At 41.0% G+C, this 23,646-nt stretch overlaps 1 protein-coding gene across 1 annotated transcript in view; it reads right to left on the bottom strand.

The window, feature by feature from the left end:
- LOC311042478 (uncharacterized protein) overlaps positions 1-22,522 on the bottom strand; it is a 36,823-nt gene extending 14,301 nt beyond the window's left edge. Inside the window, exons 1-4 of the mRNA XM_084053235.1 lie at positions 22,327-22,522; positions 20,267-20,374; positions 19,504-19,602; positions 16,732-16,815 (exon numbers count right to left, since the gene is read on the bottom strand). Coding sequence (XP_083909361.1) covers positions 16,732-16,815; positions 19,504-19,602; positions 20,267-20,374; positions 22,327-22,423 — 388 coding nt within the window. The 5' untranslated portion in view covers positions 22,424-22,522. The remainder of the gene's footprint in view (positions 1-16,731; positions 16,816-19,503; positions 19,603-20,266; positions 20,375-22,326) is intronic.
- Positions 22,523-23,646: the final 1,124 nt, after the last annotated feature.

The following is a 23,646-nucleotide window of genomic DNA, read 5'->3' as shown; positions in this document are numbered from 1 at the left end:
GGCAGAGGTCCACCTACAAGTTGCTGGAGCAGTTGTTTTCACAGGGCGCAGCTTCACTGAGCTTTCAGCGTGGGCAAAGGCCATGAGACTGCACATGTTTGGTGCCACAACCTTCCATGAACTTCAAAAGGCCTATCTTCACCCTGCCATTGAGGACCTATACCAGCAGCAGAGGAGAGGACTCTTGGCACGAGTCTTCTTTGAGCAGGAAGGCATAGACGGTAGTCCTAGTAAGCAGCCACAACTCCTGGGAGATGCCAGATGTGACTCTCCTGGATTCAGTGCCAAGTTCTGCCATTACACCTTCATGTTGGAAGACACAAACTGGTTCAGGTAATGTTGGTGTTTTTAAATGTTGTGTTCACAGCAGGATGGTCTGTTTTGTTACTGAAATAACTTTCTGTACTGCTGCATTTTGTTTCTTGCTCCTCCTTCCAGGTCACAGAAGCCTCCAGCTCTGTTATGATGGAACCACTGGGCTTCAGGCGTGGACTGACAGGTTCTCATATGCTTTATTGCTCTTATGTTGCCTTGTTATAACTACATTTTCTCATTTTGTGGGTCATTGTACAGCACCTTGTAACTATGTTTTGAAAGGCACTTCATAAATAAACTTTGCTTACTTACAGAGCTGCTTGGTATGGGGTTGCATGTGGACGTGATCGCTACAGACCGCTCTCCCTCGGTCCGAAAGCTGATGAGAGTTGAACACCCGGAGATCGAACATCAGTTTGACGTATGGCACACAGCTAAAGGTTGGCTCTGGTTCAAAGTTGTATATATACTATTCATGTTATCATCAGATTATTGTGGCAGCACATGTAATTTCATCCAATACAGGGCACAATGTTCAGTGTGTGTGTGTGTGTGTGTGTGTGTGTGTGTGTGTGTGTGTGTGTGTGTGTGTGTGTGTGTGTGTGTGTGTGTGTGTGGGTTTCCTGAAAAAGTTGAAGACCAGGAGCAAAAAAAAAAGGCCTGGACATATTCCGTGGGTGGACAATGTGAGTGTTTATGCAAAGAAGACTCATATTTCAAACATGTCATTTGTTCAGTCTAATTGTTCTTTCTTGTGTATGTTGTTCTTGAAAAGTCCATTTATAACCACATGTGGTTCTCCTGTTCAACATGTGACGGTGACACAGAGGTGATGGATCGCCAGCAGTAAGATTATGGATGGTTCTCAGACAGTTGCAATTTATTTCCATTGTGCCAGGCATTACCAAGCAGTCAATAACTGATATTCACAATACTGTAGCCAGTAAACCACTCAGTAGGAATACTTTACTAAGAGCGAATAGCAACCATTCTAAACAACTCATTCGGAATATTCCTATTGGCCAATATCTGCGCCTTAGACGGAACTGCAGCTCCACCACAGACTTTGAATCAAAAGCTACAGAGCTCACTAACCGCTTCACAGAAAGAGGTTATAATCCAGTGGACCTCGACGCAGCATATAACAGAGCCCTACATACAGACAGAACGTCCCTACTAATAAAAAAACCTAAACAGACACCAACTCGGCTCTGTTTCTCAACACAATATTCTCCAGCGGCAGGGCTAATTAAGAATGCTTTCCTAAAACATTGGCACGTTTTAAAAAGTGATCCCAAACTTGTTAACATGTGAGACCGTCTTGTCCACTCGGACATGAATACACCCTCCCCCCCTACCTGGCTCCCTAATCCCCCACAGGGTTTCTATAAATGTGGCAACTGCGCCCAATGCTCTAATTCATCTAATGCTAAATTCTTTACTCATCCACGCACAGGTAAAAAATACAAAATATCCTCATTTATAAATTGTAACTCAACCCATGTGGTATATATGCTCAAGTGTCCTTGTGGACTGGCATATATTGGTCAAACCAAGAGACCATAGGCGAGCACAAAACTGCTATTCGCACTAACAACCCAGAATATGCCATGGCCAGGCATTATAAATCAGCAAATCATGGCTCTCCAGCATCCCTGAAATTCTGGGGAATAGAAACTTTTTCGTAGAGAAGCATTATGGATCCATAACCTTGACACCCTAGAACCCAATGGTCTAAATGAAGAACTGAGCCTAATGCTTTCTATAGACGGTCCCTGAGGTTTCCTGACATTGCTTTTGTGTGCCCTGTACTCCTGAGAGTGTTTCACTTTTCTTTTTTATGAATTATCTTTTTTGTGAATTATTATTTAGTCAAAATGTATTCAAAATGTTTTTGCATTGGCCTAATTTTGCTTGGCCCCTCTTTCTACTTGTACACTGTTTTAAACCAACCTTAACAAGGCATTATAAGTGTAGACTATTTTCTATATCTTGTAATATGCTAAATGGTCCACATGCCCAGAACTAAGCCTAATCACCACTGATAGGCGCAACCTTGAGACTGTGACATGCAGTACTAGGTAATTACCACCAAACAGAGGGCCATCCACCATTGGTTTATTGAGAGCACAGCCCATGCTCACCTCTGTATATAATTGTCTACCTTGTTGCTGCCACCTATGACTCTGAGGAAGGTCGAAAGACCGAAACGTCAGTCTATCTGTTATACTTGCACCGAAATAAATAAAAGGCCTAAACTGTCCGTGTTGCTCCAGCGTTCTCTCTTCGGCTCCTAAAGGACCTTGGACAAATGGGCCTCTTCAAGCATACTGGTAAGGAATTAGCCCTTGAACGCGATGAGCAATCATAACTCATTGTCAAGTTGACAAATGATACATACCAGTTGGTTTACAGTGGATGTTTGTGTGCTTTCATGTTACAACACACAGGTGAGCTTGAGGTGTTCCACAGTGCCCTGCTGAAATACATCCCTAAATGCCAGTCATTCTCATACATGGGGATGAAGGAGAGAGGCCATATTGCCATTATGGAGCACAACGAGAATGTTGTAAAGAGAAGGCAAGCCACTACTCGTACAGGTGTGTTTTTGGAGCAGATACATGACATTATTTTGTTACACTTGCAGCATACTTTCAATGGTGAGTCCTTGTTGATACTTTTATCTCCCTCCCTTTTATTCAGGTGCACCGCGTCACAAGAAGGTCTTCTCCTTGATTGTTCCCAAAAATGTTGCCAGTCAGTGACACCTCTCCTGTCATATTCTGATGCAGTTGCCGGTCGGTTGCTGGTGACCATGCTGATGACACAACGGTGATGGGTCTCATCAGTGATGATGAGACTGCCTACAGGAATATGGTCAAATCACCGACACAATGGTGTCATGATAACAACCTCGCACTCAATGAAGGACACCAAGGAGCTGATTATGGACTACAGGAGGCCGGGATGAGAGCTTGCTCCCCTGTGCATCGACGGTGTCGCAGTGGAGATGGTCAGCAATTTCAAGTTCCTTGTTGTGCTGCCTGCACCGTTATGTGTTCATACATCTGATCTGCTCATATTGGGAACGTTTCACATATCTGACCATTTTCCTTGTGTTTTGTCTATGGCTATTTTCTCAATTCCAGGAGACTGCAAATGATAGCAGCTTTGTTCAACACTTGAAGTTCAAGTACACATCACCAAGGACCTCAAATGGGCCACACTTGATGTGCTGAAAAAGGCAGAACACTTTCCATCATCAGACTGAGTGCTGAGCCCTGCTAGTGGGACGTCACACAGGCATTATCACTTCTTCCTCTATTATAATTATATTTTATAACTGCAATCGTTTCACCCATTGTTTCACACCTGTAAACTTGTGATGTGACAATAACTGTCCTTGAAAGTAGGCCCCTCATGCACGTGAAAGTTGAGCAGAAATGTATACATGGACTACAAAGTGGGTATGATCACTGTTGGATACCAATACACTGTTTTGACAGAACATTGTCTGAGTTCATTTATGCTTATTCTACAGCCAGGCATTGTGCACAGTATATTAGTGCTGCTACCATTTTAGGAACCAAAACATAGAATGTTACTATTATGTACTTGTCAATCAAGTGTGACAATTGGAATATTGAATCAAGCAGGAACTGTTTACCTTATCATTGCTTGTTTACATTTTGAGTGAATGGAGAATAGTGCATACTACTGTGTCATTGTAATGCACCGGCTTCAGAGAAAATCCTTGTATGTGCCAATATGGAAGTAAAAAGGAAACACTTTCTACCTGTGTGCTGTGTCCCTTCCAGTGTGCTCATATACAAGCTATGTCATGTAATATGCAACCAGTGTTATTTATCAGCCCACAAAGTTGTGATAAGTCTTGATAATATTGAACTCAGGCTAGTAGACTTGCATACTATAATCTGGTTTTAACTCTCCATATCATTTTGGATATATGCGAATGTAACGAACCACTTAAGCACTGCCTTGCATAAAAAGGTGTCTTAAAAATGTACTGTTATTTTCTATAAGAAATGCCCACTAGATGCACCTCCTGGCCAGCAGGCGGCGCTATTGTCACCCTAAAACTTGCCAAACCTTTGCACTTTCAAAGATACATTACTGTGGACTTTTGCCAAGTTTTATAGTTTATCACTTTATTTGGGTCCTTTTATTGTTTACATTGGATATATAATGTTTTATTGTTGATGCCTCAACTGACACCTTTACATTGTTTTACTTGAAATAATTGTATTTGAGTTCGTTTCTATTAGTCTGTTATGGTAAAGGCTTTTATTTTGAAAGGTCTGAAACAGGATAAGGATGTGGAGCACTCCACTGTGTACTTTGAGCGCGTCTTTGCAAAGACGTCAGTATGAATGAAAACAGTGTCAGAGGAGCATGTCCATGTTCCAACCGAAAGGTTTCATTTGTCTAAGCACCTGGCTAAGGGCACATGGTATAGTTTATTGTTGATGCATTGTGTTGTTTGCACCTCTTGCTACTTTCTGTCCATTGTGGATTCAGTCAACAAGTTAATAGACTATTTTGAATGTCTTTCTTCTGCTAATCCATTCTAGACCCTTTGAGAAGCCTCAGTAACGTGAATATTAATTAAATAAATAAATATGGGTTTAGATTGTAATTCATAATAACAGTGCATGGAGTAAAAGGTATACATTTCATTTTTGCTAAAAGGAGATGTATTATACAAATAATGACTTACATTTCATTGTTGTGGTTTAAAAGGATAAAAGCTATTCTATTTCTGATTAAGATAACTGCAGTATTTACCCATTTCATATGTTTTGCACTCTAAAGAGAGATTGTCATTTTGGTTTAAAAACAATTCTTGCTGAAGTAATTGTAACACAGGACATATTCTCAAATGTTTATTGATTCATCTGTGTCACTTCATTTTTTATAGAGCACTCAGCTTTATTTCGTTATGGTTTGTGATGTCTTTGTCAGACATATTTGTAATGTTTGTACTGTTTTTATGTGCTTTCCCACCTCACAGTTCTTACGGTGTTTTTTGGAATAAACTTTCATAATCATCAGTTTGAGATCCATCCTTATTAGCCGGGGTTGCTTACAGTAAGAACTTCACCCATCCTGTCTAATGACAGCAACAAGAAGAGCTTCACCCTACATTGTCTGATGACAGTAGAGTTTCACCTCATCGGTCCTACGTTTCTGAAGACTGTGGTTCTCCTGTAAGAAAATGGATGCATCAGCGAACACAGACCAGCCGATGGAGCCCCCTTATAAGGACAAAACGGAGCCCCCTCATAAGGACAAAACGGAAGAGGAGGAGCTTCACCGCACTGGTCATCAACATAATCCCACAGATAAGATGTTTGCATCCATAAGAGAGGAAGCCCAGAACGAAGAGACAAGGATCACCCAATTGTATGAGCAATGGAAAGTGCAAGCTCGCATAGTAAGAGAACAGCTAAAGACAGACATTCCTGAGAGTCAACTTGGAGAGCTTGTTGACACCATTAAAAAGGCAAAGGATGATGTCATGAGCATTTACATAGAAATACGAGATTACATCACTCCATCCAGTGACACACGACGCCGGATTGATGCTTGTGAGGCGATGACAAAAAACATTGTGACGGTCATATATGAAAGGATATCAGGCATCGATGGAGACTTTGACAGTCAAAATGTAAGGGAACGCCTTCATAAGCTACTTCAACAAGATTATGCCCGTTCTATCTTCGAATCCACAGCATCAAGTAAACACTCTTCAAGGTCCAGCGCAAATACAAGTAGGTCTACAAGCACTATTGCAGCTAAGCGGGCAGACGCATTAGCTGAATTAGCAGGCAAGGAAGCAGAGTATGAAATGTCAGAAAGCATAGAACAACAGAAGCGGGAGCTGAAAAGACTAGAAGAACAAAAGGACATAAGAGTAGCAAGAGCAAGACTACAGGCCTACACTCAAGAAATGGCACAAGAGGCCAGCATTCACCCTACCAACTCCAACGCCCAAGAACAGCAGCATACAAGCATAACTGCACAACATGTGTCTCCATCCCCCATTCAGCCTGTTACGACAGCATCACATGTGTCTCCATCCCCCATTCAACATGTCACGACAGCACCACATGTGTCTCCATCTCCTACTCGACATGTCACGACAGCTTCTCATGTATTTTCATCACCCATTCAACATGTCATGACAGCGTCACAACATGTGTCCTCATCCTTCCCCATTCAACAGCCCACCAACCTCATGGCAGCAACACAGCAACCTGTGTATTCATCCTTCCCCATTCAACAGCCTACTGATGTTATGTCAGCCTCTTTACCCTCAAATACAGATGTATCCTTCCTTGCTCAAGCCGTCCAAGATAGCATTGCCTTGAACAGGCTCCCAATACCAGAACCCTCTGTATTCAACGGTGACCCACTTCATTTCATTGAGTGGAAGGCTTCATTTGTATCACTCATTGATAGAAAGATGATCTCTTCAGCTGACAAGTTGCACTATTTGAAAAGGTATGTTGGAGGCCCAGCACGAAATACTCTAGACGGCATTTTCTTTAGAAGCGATGTTGAAGCTTATAAGGATGCATGGAACAAGCTGAATAAACGTTATGGTCAGCCATTTATCATACAGAGGGCATTCAGAGAAAAACTTGCACAATGGCCAAAGATACAACCAAAGGATGCTGAAGGCTTTAGAAGCTTCGCTGATTTCTTGAATGCATGTCAGGAAGCTATGCCTCATGTCGAAGGCCTTGACATATTAAACGACTGTGAGGAAAACCAGAAACTTCTGCAGAAGTTACCTGACTGGACAGCAGCTCAGTGGAACCGTCAAGTCACAAAGGCCTTGAATGAAACTCAAAAATTTCCAAGTTTTCAATGCTTTGCAGATTTCATGTCAATGGAAGCAGATATTGCCTGCAACCCTATTACCTCCTTCAGTGCTCTTCGTGCTTCAGAGTCCACATTAGAAAAATGGAACCCTAAAGACAATAAAACGGACAAGGCCAACGTCTTCCACACACAAGCAGCTGTAGAGAACAACGATCAAGGGTCTACTAAAGTAAGTGTCAAGCCATGTCTGTTCTGTCAAGACAGTAATCATGCTATTCACAACTGCACTGAATTTGTCACAAAGTCATTAGAAGAGAAACGACAATACGTAAAGGAAAATAAACTCTGCTACGGTTGCATGAAACCAGGTCACAGTGCAAAAGACTGCCGTCACCGACACTCCTGTGACACCTGTAAAGGTAAACATCCAACATGCCTACATGATAAGGACTACATAAGGAAAGCCACCGCTGTACCAGTCTCAAACCAAGGTAATACTAATGACACAGCTATTACACAGCTATTATCCCTCAATGTGGAGTCTGAAGGGCCGTTAGCAAAAACCTCCATGATCGTGCCAGTGTGGATATCATCACAGAGCAATCCAGCCGTTGAAAAACGTGTTTATGCATTACTTGACACCCAGAGTGACACTGTCTTTATCGACCAGGAAGTGAGCAAGGACCTACAAGCTGACTCACGTCCTGTCAACATGAAGATAACCACCATGCTTGGTAAGGATGTCATCATGCAGAGTGAAAGGGTTTCAGGTCTCAGAGTAAGAGGCTACAACTCCAGCGCTGTCATTAATCTCCCCACTGCTTACACTAAGGACTGTATCCCAGTAAACCGCAACCACATTCCTACCTGTGAGACGGCCAGACACTGGAAGCATCTCTCTACAATTGTGGACGGAATCCCACCTCTGCAGGATTGTGGGGTTGGCCTCCTGATAGGCTACAGCTGTTCAAGGGCACTAGCACCAACACAGGTAATTCTTGGAGGAGAAGAGGAACCCTATGCTGTTCACACAGAACTGGGATGGAGTATTGTGGGCCGTTCAGAGCCGTGTCAAGACTTGTCAAGTGTCAACACTATTTGTCACAGAGTCAACATTAAGGAGCTTTCCCCAGTATCTCCAGCAGAGGTCATCAAGAAAGGTGATGAAGAGGAAATGTGTGATGAAGGAAAGAAAGGAGAGAAACGCTATATACCTCATCATGGAATATATCACACCAAAAATCCAGATTTCACCACTGCAACAGAAGAAGTAGAACATGGTCCTGTCAAAGAACTGCAGGAAAACGTGGACCCAGAAGAGTTGAAACTGGTGAACAAAGGCATTCACCTGCCATCTCACTCCTCATTGTACACTCCCGATGCTTGCCTTGACAAAGAGTGTGTTCTCAAGGTGGGAGGACGGCGATCCTCTCTTCCCAAACTCATCATGCACCCAGCAATCATCCCCAAAGATCACCATAGTAGACAGCAACGGAGACCATTGGAGAAGCAAAGGATGGCTGATCTTCACCTTAACAAGGGGAGACTGGGAAAGGTTTCAGAAGCCACTACGGACAAGGATGGACTTATGAGGAGAGTCTGTCCTGGAGACAGAAATCTGGACAAGAAAGGAGAGCATCTCTACAAGATGTCTGAAGTTGAGCGACCAGTCCAGAAACTGTCCCTTCAGCTAGATACAGGTTGACTGCCCTGTCGCTATAAAGCGTATCATTTCTTTTTTGTTTTTCATGCTTAAGTGTATACGTGAACTATGGCCTGTCTTGCTTAAATGTTTCTTTCAGTGAGAAATCATTCGTGTGTTGCATTACTTAGGGTCCTGCAATTCACTCATGTTTTGGTGGGAGTGTAACGAACCACTTAAGCACTGCCTTGCATAAAAAGGTGTCTTAAAAATGTACTGTTATTTTCTATAAGAAATGCCCACTAGATGCACCTCCTGGCCAGCAGGCGGCGCTATTGTCACCCTAAAACTTGCCAAACCTTTGCACTTTCAAAGATACATTACTGTGGACTTTTGCCAAGTTTTATAGTTTATCACTTTATTTGGGTCCTTTTATTGTTTACATTGGATATATAATGTTTTATTGTTGATGCCTCAACTGACACCTTTACATTGTTTTACTTGAAATAATTGTATTTGAGTTCGTTTCTATTAGTCTGTTATGGTAAAGGCTTTTATTTTGAAAGGTCTGAAACAGGATAAGGATGTGGAGCACTCCACTGTGTACTTTGAGCGCGTCTTTGCAAAGACGTCAGTATGAATGAAAACAGTGTCAGAGGAGCATGTCCATGTTCCAACCGAAAGGTTTCATTTGTCTAAGCACCTGGCTAAGGGCACAAGGTATAGTTTATTGTTGATGCATTGTGTTGTTTGCACCTCTTGCTACTTTCTGTCCATTGTGGATTCAGTCAACAAGTTAATAGACTATTTTGAATGTCTTTCTTCTGCTAATCCATTCTAGACCCTTTGAGAAGCCTCAGTAACGTGAATATTAATTAAATAAATAAATATGGGTTTAGATTGTAATTCATAATAACAGTGCATGGAGTAAAAGGTATACATTTCATTTTTGCTAAAAGGAGATGTATTATACAAATAATGACTTACATTTCATTGTTGTGGTTTAAAAGGATAAAAGCTATTCTATTTCTGATTAAGATAACTGCAGTATTTACCCATTTCATATGTTTTGCACTCTAAAGAGAGATTGTCATTTTGGTTTAAAAACAATTCTTGCTGAAGTAATTGTAACACAGGACATATTCTCAAATGTTTATTGATTCATCTGTGTCACTTCATTTTTTATAGAGCACTCAGCTTTATTTCGTTATGGTTTGTGATGTCTTTGTCAGACATATTTGTAATGTTTGTACTGTTTTTATGTGCTTTCCCACCTCACAGTTCTTACGGTGTTTTTTGGAATAAACTTTCATAATCATCAGTTTGAGATCCATCCTTATTAGCCGGGGTTGCTTACAGCGAACACTAACACCAAGTTGATAACAGCATAGGCTTCCCCTGCTACATGACATGTGACCAAATACAAAGAACTCTGTTCTTGGGCAGTTTTCACTGTTATCTCTGACTAAAATATGGACAGTATAGTCATGTCTATACATGAGTATATATAGAGTGTGACCTGCTTGAGATAAACACCTTTGGGCAGGGGGAGTTGTAGAGTTGGGATAAGCACCTTTGGGTGGGTGGGGGGTGTAGAGTTGGAGTATACACACACAAAGGCACGCGCACACACACACACACACACACACACACACACACACACACACACACACACACACACACACACACACACACACACACACACACACACACACACACACACACACACACACACACACACACACACACACACACACACACACACACACACACGCATGTTGTTCTATTGTTCTGTCATGCTGTTATTGTTTTATTATGGGGGCAATTACATGTCATTTGTGATTGGCGTCGATAATTTGTTTATTTAATCGGTTACTTGATGTGTATTACTTTGGGATACAGATCCCACCCCCCCTCCACCCCCCTCCCATGTTCTAGGGTTCAGTTGGTTTGGAGCTTGTGTGACTGCCACAAAGTAACAGTGTTCCAATGAGAGTTTATGTTGTTTAACACCAATAAATAAGTAATGTGTTGATTCATATGTACAGTATATTTATCTTCATATGACCATTTATTACAGATCACGAATATGGACAATAGTAAGACTTAAACAGGAACCTGTACAAAAAGTGTAGGAACCACTGATTATAGCAACATACGTTTTTTTCAAAAAACTGTTAAGCTCCTTACACACCGGGGGCGATTTTTTCATGCAAATAATACGTTTTTTTAAAAAACCTTATAAAGTCAATGCAAGCTTCCATGGAGAGAAAAAGCGAAGCGAAAAATCATCTTTTAATTATTCGGAACGAGTCCGAATTTTGCGTATATTCGCATAATTGCCGGTGTGTAATGACCTTTAGGATTTAGAAAATATTTGTAGAATCCCCAGAAGCAAAGGTTTGAGTTACAAATGTTCGCTTTATACATTCAAAGATTTGCACACATTTTCATGATTTTTAAAAAAAATAGCAGATCTACAAGCTCATAGCACGGGACTCGGTGCTGCGCTATGAGCTTGTAGATCTGCTATTTTTTAATAGACAAAGATAATGGTTAAAGTGGTTAAAATCTAAAATGACAGATGCCTTCCCGGTCTTAAAGGGTTAATAGAAAAGGAACGCTCCACGAAGCACATGCATTTGTTTTTGTAAAATAGGCCCATGCTGCAAACATTGGAAGGCTGTTAAGTTTATCACATGTATCCAGAGAAAATGTGTATACCAATTTGTGTGAGTTTTAGACATAATCTGTAGGAGTAGCGGCAAAAAGTTTGTTTTGAAGACAATCTGAGGCTCTATTCACAGCAGCCATATTATGAAGACATTCACAGGTGTTACCAATGATACTAATGAAGGCTCTGTTCCATTCTGGTCAAACAGAGTCAGGGTGCTGATATTGTGCATGTTGGCTCATTGGAAACACTCTGTTACACCAGTGGGTCTACAGTTGGGGTCCAGGCAGGGACCCTCATGGGCTTCCAAATGGTCCAAAAAAATAAGGGTCCATCTGTACACTCTCAGAGTTATGGGGGTCGTGGAAACCACTGTGCTACACTAAATGGAACAGAGCCTTCATTAGTATCATTGGTAACACCTGTGAAGGAAGTGATACTATCGCTGCTGTGCATAGAGCCTATCACTTTTCTAGCTCTACTATCTCTCGACCCTGACATTCTCGGCTGGTCCCAATGATTCTATTGTTACAATTTACAACTTATTGTTGGATTTATGTACATAATCATCATGATTCCACCAATAAAATGATACAGATTGCATTTCAGTACATCATAGTCTGGTTCCATCAATACAATCAAAGAGGTTACATTCCTAATATGATTCAAATCACTCCCAGATGAAAAAAAACTCCCGAACATTGAACTTAACTTTTTAGTAGGTCTCTTCAAATGTACTCCTCATTGAGTACAAAAGACGACAATGAAAACATTACGGGTCCATTTGGTTCCATTTGTACACTCAGAGTTAAGGGGGTCGTGGAAATCTGAATTCAAAAATCTGAGAACTACTGTGCTACACTAAATGGAACAGAGCCTTCATTAGTATCACTGGTAACACCTGTGAAGGAAGTGATAATATGGCTGCTGTGCATAGAGCCTATTATCCCTTTACTCGATTAGTACATAATGGTCTTTGATTTTTAAAGGTAGGGTAAAAGTGTTACTTCTTTGTTAAAATAAATGTTAAATAGCTCTATACTGTGATAGTAATCATTGCTATAGCGTTAACAGTAACAGGTCAAAAAGGAGAGTGGACCTACCCCACTACAGTGTCTAACTGTCTCAATAGAAGAGCAGGGAGACCAACTACAACTGCAATTGTGTTAGTTATGTTGCATTTACATTTTATTCACTAAATTAGTTATGGAATTAGTTATGGCTTGCAGCTTTAAATACAATTTGAAGATGATTTATTATTGTTATGGTTGCATTTTCTGGTTAATTTCGATAGAGACAGTGAGGCAAGAAAATCTTAACCTACTCCACCATACAGATTGGTCAAAATAAGGTTTTAGCCACTTAAAAAAGTTCAGTCAGACAACTCACGAATAGATTGAACCAATATTTTATCATAGAATGTGAATACAATGTGTGAATAATATTGTATGTCTGCATTCAGGCTCTGCTTCTTTTTTAACTTAAATCTTTGTTTCTGAGGGTCCCTGGAACAAAATATTTTGAGATTTATTTTGAGGTTCGCAGACAAATAAATATCATTTTGGGGGTCCTTGACATGAAAAAAGTTTGAAAACCACTGATATTATAGCAACATACGTAAAAAATGTAGAAGATTTAGAAGACATTTGAAAAAATATATATTAAAAGATTTGGGCACATTTACACGACTTTTTCAAAAATAGCAGATCTACAAGCTCAAAGTTGAGCTTGTAGATCTGCTATTTTTGAATAGCCCAAAGTATAAAATAATGGTTATAGCTAAAAAAAACTACTTATTTTCATCGATTACTCTTTGTGTCTCCTACCGGAATCCACTGCACGTCTTCAAATTATTGGCTTAGGAATGCGACAAAAAAACACCCAAAAAATCCATTAATTCAAGTCTGCATTGGGTGAGTGATCAATAGAAAAAAGTGACATTTTGGGGGGGTGAACTATCCCTTTAATGAGGATCTATGCCTCGCCCTGAGAAGTCATATCAATATTTGATCCATTCATTTTAAAGCGGACCTGAAGTCTGCTTCGTTTACATCAGTCCTCGAACCTTTTCATTTCAACGGATCCACAGTTTGTTAGACATGATGCCATGGACCCCTCCATAACTCAAAGAGTGTACAGTACACAACGGAACCATTGATTGATTTATTGAATACTTTAACTAGTCTAAGAAACAGCAAAGGCGGTACAGTATAAAACGTATAAGCTAAAAGGATAACACAAACAAGTCATGCACAGGGACTTGTTTCCACTGTGGTCCTATATGTGTTCAATTCATCAACAAATTATAATTTATTAGCACATTAATGTATGTACACTCTCTGAGTTATAGGCCTGCAATATGGTCCATTTGGCTCTTAAAATCAGGGAAATCATGTCATTATAGATTTTTGCGTTGGCTATTCAAAGGGAGGGGGGTTTACCAGGCTACTGGCGATGGTCTTGTGACCGAAAAGTTTGTCCTCTTTTCATTTTGCACTTGAGCACTAGGGTTGATCATGTAAATAATGAATAAATCCAAGTCTGTGTCTAAGGAGTCATCCTTCATTTCTTTGTGGTGTGCGAGTCTTTCACCTCTTCAGTCCCTCTTAGTTTTTAAGAGCACCTCAGCTTTTTCGTAAGTCGGGACATGATACAGGTGTGTACCGATTTGTATACATGTAGGTGAAACCGTATTGTCGGGCTTGAAGCACGAAATTTTGGTAGGGGGCGCTATTGAGCCATTAATTAGGCCACGTCCACTTTTTTTTTTTTATACTTAATTTTTCGCCACTGGTAATGTGTGTGCAATGTTGCGTAACTTTTGGAGTACGTATTGCCCCTCAAAAACATTTGTGCAAAGAATAATAATAATCATTGCAGTTTCAATAGGGCTTCGCACTACTGTGCAGTGCTCGGGCCCTAATTAAAGCTACACGATGAACGGGCCCTCGACGTTCTGTCTACGATACAAGCCGGGGCTTAAGCAATTTCAGCCTGTCCACCGGAACCGGTGTTATGGCTGTTTAAATCCCAGCCAAAGGGAACACAGAGAAGCGGGGCGTAAGCAATTTCAGCCTGTCCCTATTGGCCGTCTAAGTGTACCTCGCAAATTTCATAGGTATTTGACGCTGGGAACCGGTGTTGGAACCGGTGTTATGGCTGTTTAAAGCCCAGCCAATAGGAACACAGAGGGGGCGGGGCTTAAGCAATTTCAGCCTGTCCCTATTATAAAAAAAAAATGAAAAAAAAAAGTTGGAAAAAAAATGGTCCACCTAAAAAAATGTCTACCCCAAAAAAATGTCCTCCCATCAACCTGCACTCTTAACCGGATCTGTAACAGTTAACATGGGTTTGAATGGGAGACTATAAGGGGGCGTGGCTACGTGGTTGGGGGTCCCTGGACCTTATCTTTGATAACCAGTTGGCCGTGTGGCTGATGAGAGGAGAAGTGATCCGGTCCATTTCAATGTAAAAGGTTCATAACAAAGGCCACCTAGAAGAGGATGATGATGATGAAGGCTGTTTTTTTAGAATGAGTCTGAATATGGGACTGAAAAGGGGCGTGGCTACGTGGTTTTGCCAATTACGTAATGCGAAACGGCGAGAAAAGTAATAGCCTGGTTGGCCCGGTCGCCCCGCACGTTTTGATGTATACATTGCCACTGACGAGTAAACCGTGTGGGAGGAGTAGCATTTGGCGTGGCGCGTGCGGCCAAAAGGGGCGGAGTTTTGTAGTTTTTTGTGAATAACGTTGCAATGGTAACGCGTAGCAGCGAAAAACTTCCGAGCACACGATTCCCGGCCAATCCGCACGTTTTGATGTATATATTGCGGCGGTAGTTTAACCGTGCAGCAGTTACGGAGCGACAAACTTTTGTTGCTTCGCACTACTGTGCAGTGCTCGGGCCCTAATAAGCATCTGATCCTTCAGGTGGGAATACATTCTCTATTTGGACATTATCCTCCTATAATCCTCCTATTATTTGACTAACCTCTGTCATGGTGAAGCTACCCGGTTCTCCTCAGTGGCTGGAGCAATTGCTCTGATTTTGCACACAGCCATCGACCATTACCATCTGAACTTAACTGCCACGCCCGTTTTTCAATTTCATGAAATCTCAGCTTCATATTAACGTTTATGTGTCAAACAATGGGAGATCACGTTGCCAGGTTTTGCGCGAGAGAGTGTGTGTGTGTGTGTGTGTGTGTGTGTGTGTGTGTGTGTGTGTGTGTGTGTGTGTGTGTGTGTGTGTGTTTGCGACGGGACCCGGGGGGGGGGTTCCCGTGGGGAGGGTTGACCGCAGGGGGTTCCCGCGACGGGACCCACGGGGGGGAGGAGGGGGGGCGGCACAACGGGACGCGCACGGGGGAGAAACCGTGCGACAGGACGTGCATTAACCCCAAGTTTGCAACTACTTTCACCTGCGCCCGTCACCGGGTATGGTCTAGTAGCTATAATAGACGTAGCCTATATGTCATCAAGATCGAGATGAAGGTACAAGGGTTGTCAATGTAAACAACTGGAGTGGAGGAGTTTCATCAATGGCTTACGTTCCTCAGGGAACGTAAAGGCCATAGTAAGTAAGTAAGTAAGTACATTGCTTTGGTCAGAACTACCTATCAGAATATAGTGCTTTAACCTTTTAGGTTAGGTTAAGACTTTGACAGGGGCCAGTTTGGAATTGCAGCCTCCTGAATGTGTTTTTTTAGGGCAGTTTTTAAAGTGAGTAGGGTTTTACACTCCTTTACTCCTTTTGGTAGGGCATTCCACATTTTTGTTGCATAGCATGAGGAGATCATTCCCTTGTTTGTACCAAATCTGGGTTGAACATGATCAGTGGAGCTGCCTCTGGTGTTATGATTGTGGACTTCATTTACGTTTTTGAAGTATTTTGACAGGTACATGGGTATCCCAATGTTGTGGTGTATATTGTAGACCAGGCCCATTGCAAGTTGCTGTACTTGTTTTGGGATGTCTGGAGCCTTGTTTTTAAGGCCTTAGTGGTGTTGTGGTACCATGAGAAGCATGCATAGTCGAAATGATCTTGGATGAGGGCCCCTGTAAGAATCCTCAAGGTATTCTTACTGACTAGAGAGTTAATCCTATACAGAAAACGTCATTAGATTGTTTAACTATAGATACAGATTAAAATGAACTTAGATTAGAACTTTCTATATGTATCTGAGGAATATCATTCTGGACAGCATCAGTTTCAGACTTTTTAGACTATTTTTAGAATATTCTCAATACCTGCATTGAGCTTCTCACTCTCATTGAGTCTGGTCTGGAGCTCTGCCATTTTGGTTTCACTCGCAGACAGTCTGGAAGCCATATCTGAAAAAAATATATAAAATCATAGAGAAAACTGATTTGAAATGATGAAACATTTGAGACACATTCTACGTTGAACGTTAACAACTTCTTGAAGCCTTCATTTTTAAGTCACGTTTTGCCCAACAAGCATGTATTCTCTTAAAGATATATTTCACTTTCAAACACTTGTGTGGTCATTTTATCGTCTACTTAGGCTTTTGTGTTTCACCCCACACACTTTTTAAGTTGCTTTATTCAGTATAATAAATCGCCCTGTCATTCCTATTGTCAAGACTTTTAGGTCACTGCAGATTGCTACTCTTTATTTCCACTACTGTGATAGCGTTCGTTGTATTGGAATGATTAGTGGCCAGGGGTGCTTAACATGAGCCGTTAGCATGCGGCTAACGCTAACGCACTTTTACCGTAGCATTTAGCTAACGCTAACGTGGTGGTCGTGGCTGACGCAGCTGTGAAATCACGTGGTCAACAATGACAGTTTGTTACTATTCCTGCTCAGTTAGTCCATTGTAGATGGTGTGCCCACATAAGCCCAAAATCGCTTATACGACAAACAGACCTGCCAACCCTCATCGTACACACACAGCATTAGCTGCTAACGTGGCCTGCTACTTAGATTCTGTTGCTGCTGGTTGTTCATGCATCCTGCTAATAGTGTCTAAAGCATGTATGTGAATGTTTATGTCCATTACTTTGTTGCCGTTAGTTGGGTTACATGACTATTAGCCAAGCGCTGCCTATAATGAGCTGTTAGCGTGTAGCTAAGCTAACGAACGAGTAGCATGCGGCTAATGCTAACGCTGTTGTCGTGACTGAAACGGCTATGTTATACATCTTACCAACAACCTGTATGAACGTTAGTCTGGTAAATTTCATCAATGCTCCCTAATTAGCCCGTTGAAGAGTTTCATTTTACTGTATTTGGTGGGTTTTTGTGACACAATGTAACGTAATGGCAGCAATGCGTTGCTGACCATCAGAGGGCATCATGGGAAATGTAGTCATTTCTGCTAATTTCGGTTCTACTGTGTTAAAGAGCTAGTGCCATGTTTTTGCACTTTTTCAGTTTTTCATGTGTCTATGAGGTTGATAGAACTTCATTAAGGCCCCCGCTGGTGGTTTTATGGTGTTTCATGTCTTCTCTGACTATTTGGAGTTTTTGCCTGGAGGCTGAAATCTTGAGGGTCAAACGTGCCAATAGAGAAACAGCCCTTTAGTGACATCACAGAGCCCCCAAAAAACATACCCTCCCCCTCATTATCATAACACAACAGGTGTGGGCATGAGGAGGAGGAGGGACTAGGACAGGTGGGTGGTGCTAAGGTGGTGGAGGAGGTGCTAAGGTGAGAACCAGGCATACTTAATGAACTGGAGGCGTGTCCACATAAACATTTTTTTTAAACTATTTGTGTACACTTCTTTTTTTTTTTTTTTTTAAATCCTTACATAATAATAATACCTTATGATCAGGTTTTAGGGTTGAAAAATATCATGGCACTCCATCTTTAAGCTTGAGTTACATTACTGCTGCTTAAGGCCCCTGCATGCTACCAAATGAGGTGGTCACCCTAGCACCGTTTGTGACCACCGAAACGGGCCTTATCTGGACCCCACCTAGGCAATTCTATGTGGGGCCGAGTTGGGTCTTAACTGGAATGCCCAGGTGGGCTATAAGTGGGTTCTACCTGGGCCCTAGGTGTATTCCAACCAACCAGAGTGCAGTGGCCATCACTCCAAATGTTGTGACGTCAGGGCTCTCAATACTGCACATTGGGAGAGGAGGAGGGGTGCAGGGCGGGTGCACAGATTGCTGAACCAATGGTAGCCCACGGATGTTTTCTCTGAAGATTTAAAAGCCGCCCCCTCTATGCCACATCAGACGCGCTACAGGGTCTTTACTGACCGAGCCATGGCCCCACTGGCTACGCCACTGATATGCGCTGCCAAGTGGGCGCGGGGCCGAACTTCTAGTAATAATAAATCAGGATGCAGGATACAAGTGAAATGGGAAGTAATTAAGCAATGAGCAGACAGTGTAAAACTGAAGCTGATGAACAGATTTTTTTTCTTTTTATTAACGAGCTGGAGAGACAGCAGACCCCTGTAACTGAATTAACACTCTATAGTTTGAGAACCACTGCTCAATGGCTACTATCATAGGCGATAGTTGCCTCTGCCAGCAGGGGGGGCAAAGAAAATATATGAACATATGTGTCTTTATTTATGCAACGTATATGTTTATCATATATGTGACATATACGAAATTGGCCGCCTGCATAATATGTCTCTATATGTCTCTCTCTCTCTCTCTCTCTCTCTCTCTCTCTCTCTCTCTCTCTCTCTCTTTGCACCCCAGGTGCAAAGAATCGCCTATGACTGTTAGAATAGAGTTTCTACTTTTAACAAAAAGTACTTTTTCGTTTTAACAAAACAATATCACTTTCCTTACCTTTAAAAAGATGCAGCTGGTGTTTTAATGAATGTATTTATTGAATTATTTATATATTATTGTTTTAATAGGGTGCCAAGCACGATGGGCGACTTCTTGGGACAGATGTGACCAAACGTCAACCTTTTGACTGGAAGGCGGTACCCTTCCAGTCAACTAAATGGGCTAATGGGTTCAATTGACATTGGTTGATGTAATCAGAATCAGTGTAGCAGTATGATCCATTGTGTGTACTCAACCTGCATTCTCTCTCTCCACAGCAGCCATTTTGTCTCTCAGCTCCTTCAGTTCAGTCCAGATGTCCTGGTGGTCCATCGTCCCGGAGGGTTTATCCTTGCCTTGAGACAGCAGTCCAGACAGACAGACAGACAGACAGACAGACAGACAGACAGACAGACAGACAGACAGAACAGTGACAGAGCAGCCTTCAATTTCAGTTCTGACCACTCCAAAAAATAAAGCACCTGATTCTTTCAATGTTATCGTCACATTAAAGACAGGGTGTCGTGATTTTCAGTGATCCCCCTCCCTAAAACATAATCATCAGGTATTATGGTTATAGGAAGATTTTTTTTCAAAAAAGTGTGCAGAAATTGTTAAAATTATGTTTTTATATGGACACGCCTCCAGTTCATTAAGTATACCTGGTTCTCACCTTAGCACCTCCTCCACCACCTTAGCACCACCCACCTGTCCTAGTCCCTCCTCCTCCTCATGCCCACACCTGTTGTGTTATGATAATGAGGGGGAGGGGGATATTTTTACTATGTCACTAAAGTGCTGTTTCTCTATTGGCACGTTTGACCCTCAAGGTTTCAGAGAAGACATAAAACACCATAAAAACACCACCAGGGGGCTTAATGAAGTTCTATCAACCTCATAGACACATGAAAAACAGAAAAAACCATGGCACCACCTCTTTAAGTAAAAAAAAAAATCCTCAAAAGTGTGCTTAAGTACATGAGTAAATCTAAATTGCTTTACGCCACTGTGAACACTTACAGTAGACTCCAAGGCCTATGTTTCCAGCTATTAGGAAGACACACAGCAGGCTCAGACACACTACAGGAAGCCTGGAGCTGTTCTTCCTCTCTGAAGGTGCTGCAGTGACTGTGGGACAGAGAATGGATACCGGTAAAGCTCAGCTGTTTGTCTTCAATCTGTCTACTAAAAACTTTGTTGTGCGACAAATACTGAAAATAGGCGAGCTTCGAGAAATGTTATTTTCACTTGTTTTGTAATAAATGATTAAAATAAATAAATGACATATTTTAACAAAATTACACCACTTTTGTAAAAAAACAAAACAAAAAACAATACAACAACCACTTTTGTAAAAAAAACAATACAACAACCACGTTTGTAATAAATAGTTATTCCCAAACTGTAGGTATCATTGTATTCCCCATGTATGAAAAACTATTAAAGGGTTTGCACATTAACCTCGCAGACAAATTGTGTTAATTTATAATTTATTCAATCAACAAAGAAGAAGTGATATATTTTGGTTAAAACAAAAAGGTTTTTGTTAAAAGGTTAAAGCAATCTATTCTGATAGAAATCATTGCTATAGCGTGTTTGTTCAATCAGCAGAGAGTACCCATTTATCAGCTTCATTTTTATCAGCTTTTTTTTTTTTTGTTCAGGATGTTTCTGCTTCAGCTTTTAGATCTGCTATTTTTGAATAGCCAAAGTATAAAATAATGGTTTAAGTGGTTAAAACCTAAAATGACACAGATGCTTTCCCAAATCAGGGTGTTGCATTAGATCAGGGACGTCACGGGCTCTCAGAAGGTGGGGGGGGTGGACTTTCGGTGGACTATACCCCTTATTTTATACTTTGGCTATTCAAAAATAGCAGATATACAAGCTCATAGCGCGGCACCGAGTGCCGCACTATGGGCTTGTAGATCTGCTATTTTTGAAAAATCGTGAAAATTTGTACAAATCTTTGAACATCATTTTTTTCAAGCGAACATTTGTAACCGTCAAATGTAAACACATTTTGTATTTTCAAAAATGTGCGGTTTTTGGGTGGATTTTGTTAGTTTTTTTCCAGTGTTTTGGTTACTTTATTTCGGTTTTATGGTTAGGGTTAGGTTATTTAATTCTTATTTTTGCCTGATTTTACCGATTTATTATCAAAAAAAATATATATATATATATATTTCTTTTTTTCTTTTTTCTTTTTTGAAAAAGTGGGGGGTATGAAATCACGGATCTGTGAGAGTGAGGGTGTCGCGTCGTACGCACAGTGAATGGGCGTGACGCACCTGCATTAGATTTCCCTATATGATAATCTGCAAAAGCACAATTATTATTATTATTTTTTTTACCTTGTTTAGTCAAAAACATACAGGTACTGTATATATACTGCAAAATCAGCAATATATTCATCTCCCTCCTTGATGCACAAGGGGAGGCATGCGTTAATCCGACAGACCTTTTCTCCGACTATGTGGCATCCGCGTGCGGTTAGGGTTAGGGTGCGGGTTTGGTTCGGGTTTAGTATTGGAAACGTCGGAGCGCTGCGCTGTCGGAGGAATGCGCTGTCGGACTAACGTACTGCACCCATGGACAAGAACATGTGCTTGTAGCTTTTCATCAATTAAAAGTCTTTGTGTGATACTATACCTTTTACCCATTAAGACCTGGAAATGTGTCATTTTTAGATTTGAGCTAAAAAGCATTATTTTACACTTTGGGCTATTCAAAAATAGCAGATATACAAGCTCATAGCGCGGCACCGAGTGCCGCGCTATGAGCTTGTAGATCTGCTATTTTTGAAAAATCGTGAAAATGTGTGCAAATCTTTGAAATATATATATTTTTAAAGCGAACATTTTTAACTCAAATCTTTGTTTCTGGGGATCCCTGGAACAAAATATTTTGATGGGGTCCGCGGCCAAATACATATAATTTTGGGGGTCCTTGACATGAAAAAGTGAGCACCACTGATATAGAAAAAGTTTTTCAGAATACTGTTTTAGGATTTAGGAGACATATAGAATCGGCTTCAGGTTTTAATGGGTTAATAGATAGATGCTATAACTTTACTGTACCTTGGATTCGATCCCGTTTTGTACGTTGTAATGTCGACTCTGTTCGCTCCTCCATAACGATATTGTTATAAATCCCTTCACCGTCACTGTTGTCCATCTCCTCACCGCTGCTAAAATTGTCTTTAACGTCTAGTTTGGACTTCGCTATGAGGACTTAAACGTTGTTCTCTACTAGTCTACGCTAACAGCTCTGCTGTTTACGGCTGTGTACCCCAAATGAACTGAGCTGTAAATGTTGATGTTGATCAAATGTATAGGGAAAGGAGAAATGAATAGTAATTCTACCGTGGACACTTCGTTCCTCATGTCAAATGACTTAAACACCAACAACCATTGTCTGGAAAGAGGAACAAGAGGAGCAATGACTCTTAGAGTGTCGCACTGTTTCTAGCTAGATGATATAATAATAATGTAAAGTAACTAAGTACATTTACTCAAGCACTGTACTTCAGTACAATTTTGAGGTATTTTTGACTTTACTGGAGTATTTCCAATGTTCAGTACTTGTACTTCTACTCCATTACATCTCAGAGGCACATATTATACTTTTACTCCACTACACTTATTTGAAAACTTTAGTTACTAGTTACTTTTTGATTTTGATTATTATTCCAAAACATACATTACTCACTTCAGCCCTATAGGGTTAGGGTTAGGGTCCTTTGAAAATAGCCGATCTACAAGCTCCCAATGTGTCGTGATGTGACGCATTGTGAGCTTGTAGATCTACTATTTTCAATGTATTTGTATACATTTGAAAACTTGACTGAGTATTTCTACATTGCAGTATTGATACTTTTACTTAAGTAAAATATTTGAGGCTTTTTCCACCACTGACAGTAAACTGGGTTGTTCAACATCCCTTGGTGTGGCTATTATCATGGCAGACTCCCGAACAGTGTTTGTACCAAGTTTGGTGTGAATCTAAGCAAAACGGTGCGCCTCGCCGCCTCTTAAGTTCAGATGTTACATTTCTGACGTCCACCGTCCACCCACCATCTGGGCAATTTTTATGTAATAAGGAGGAAGAGGATAAATATTTTCAGTATAGGAGCCCGGGACTCCCTCTTCCATTGGTGTTTCACCCTGGTGGCCGTGGTTATATGCCTAAACCTAACCATATATATGCCTAAACCTAACCAATATATGCCTTAACTCAGTGGTTCCCAAACGTGTTTTTTTTTTTACAAAAGAGAAATTTGATGTCTTCCCGGGACCCAGACTAGTGAAAATAGCCGATCTTCTATTTTCACTACTTCTATAGATTTTTTTTAATGTATTTTTTAATGGAATTTAGATTTTTTATATGAATAATTGTGA

This window comes from Gymnoscopelus microlampas (genome assembly GCF_963454915.1).
Source record: "Gymnoscopelus microlampas genome assembly, chromosome: 3".
Classification (NCBI taxonomy): domain Eukaryota; kingdom Metazoa; phylum Chordata; class Actinopteri; order Myctophiformes; family Myctophidae; genus Gymnoscopelus; species Gymnoscopelus microlampas.
The sequence above is the reverse complement of the archived record's forward strand: the minus strand, read 5'-3'. Positions and strand labels throughout refer to the sequence as shown.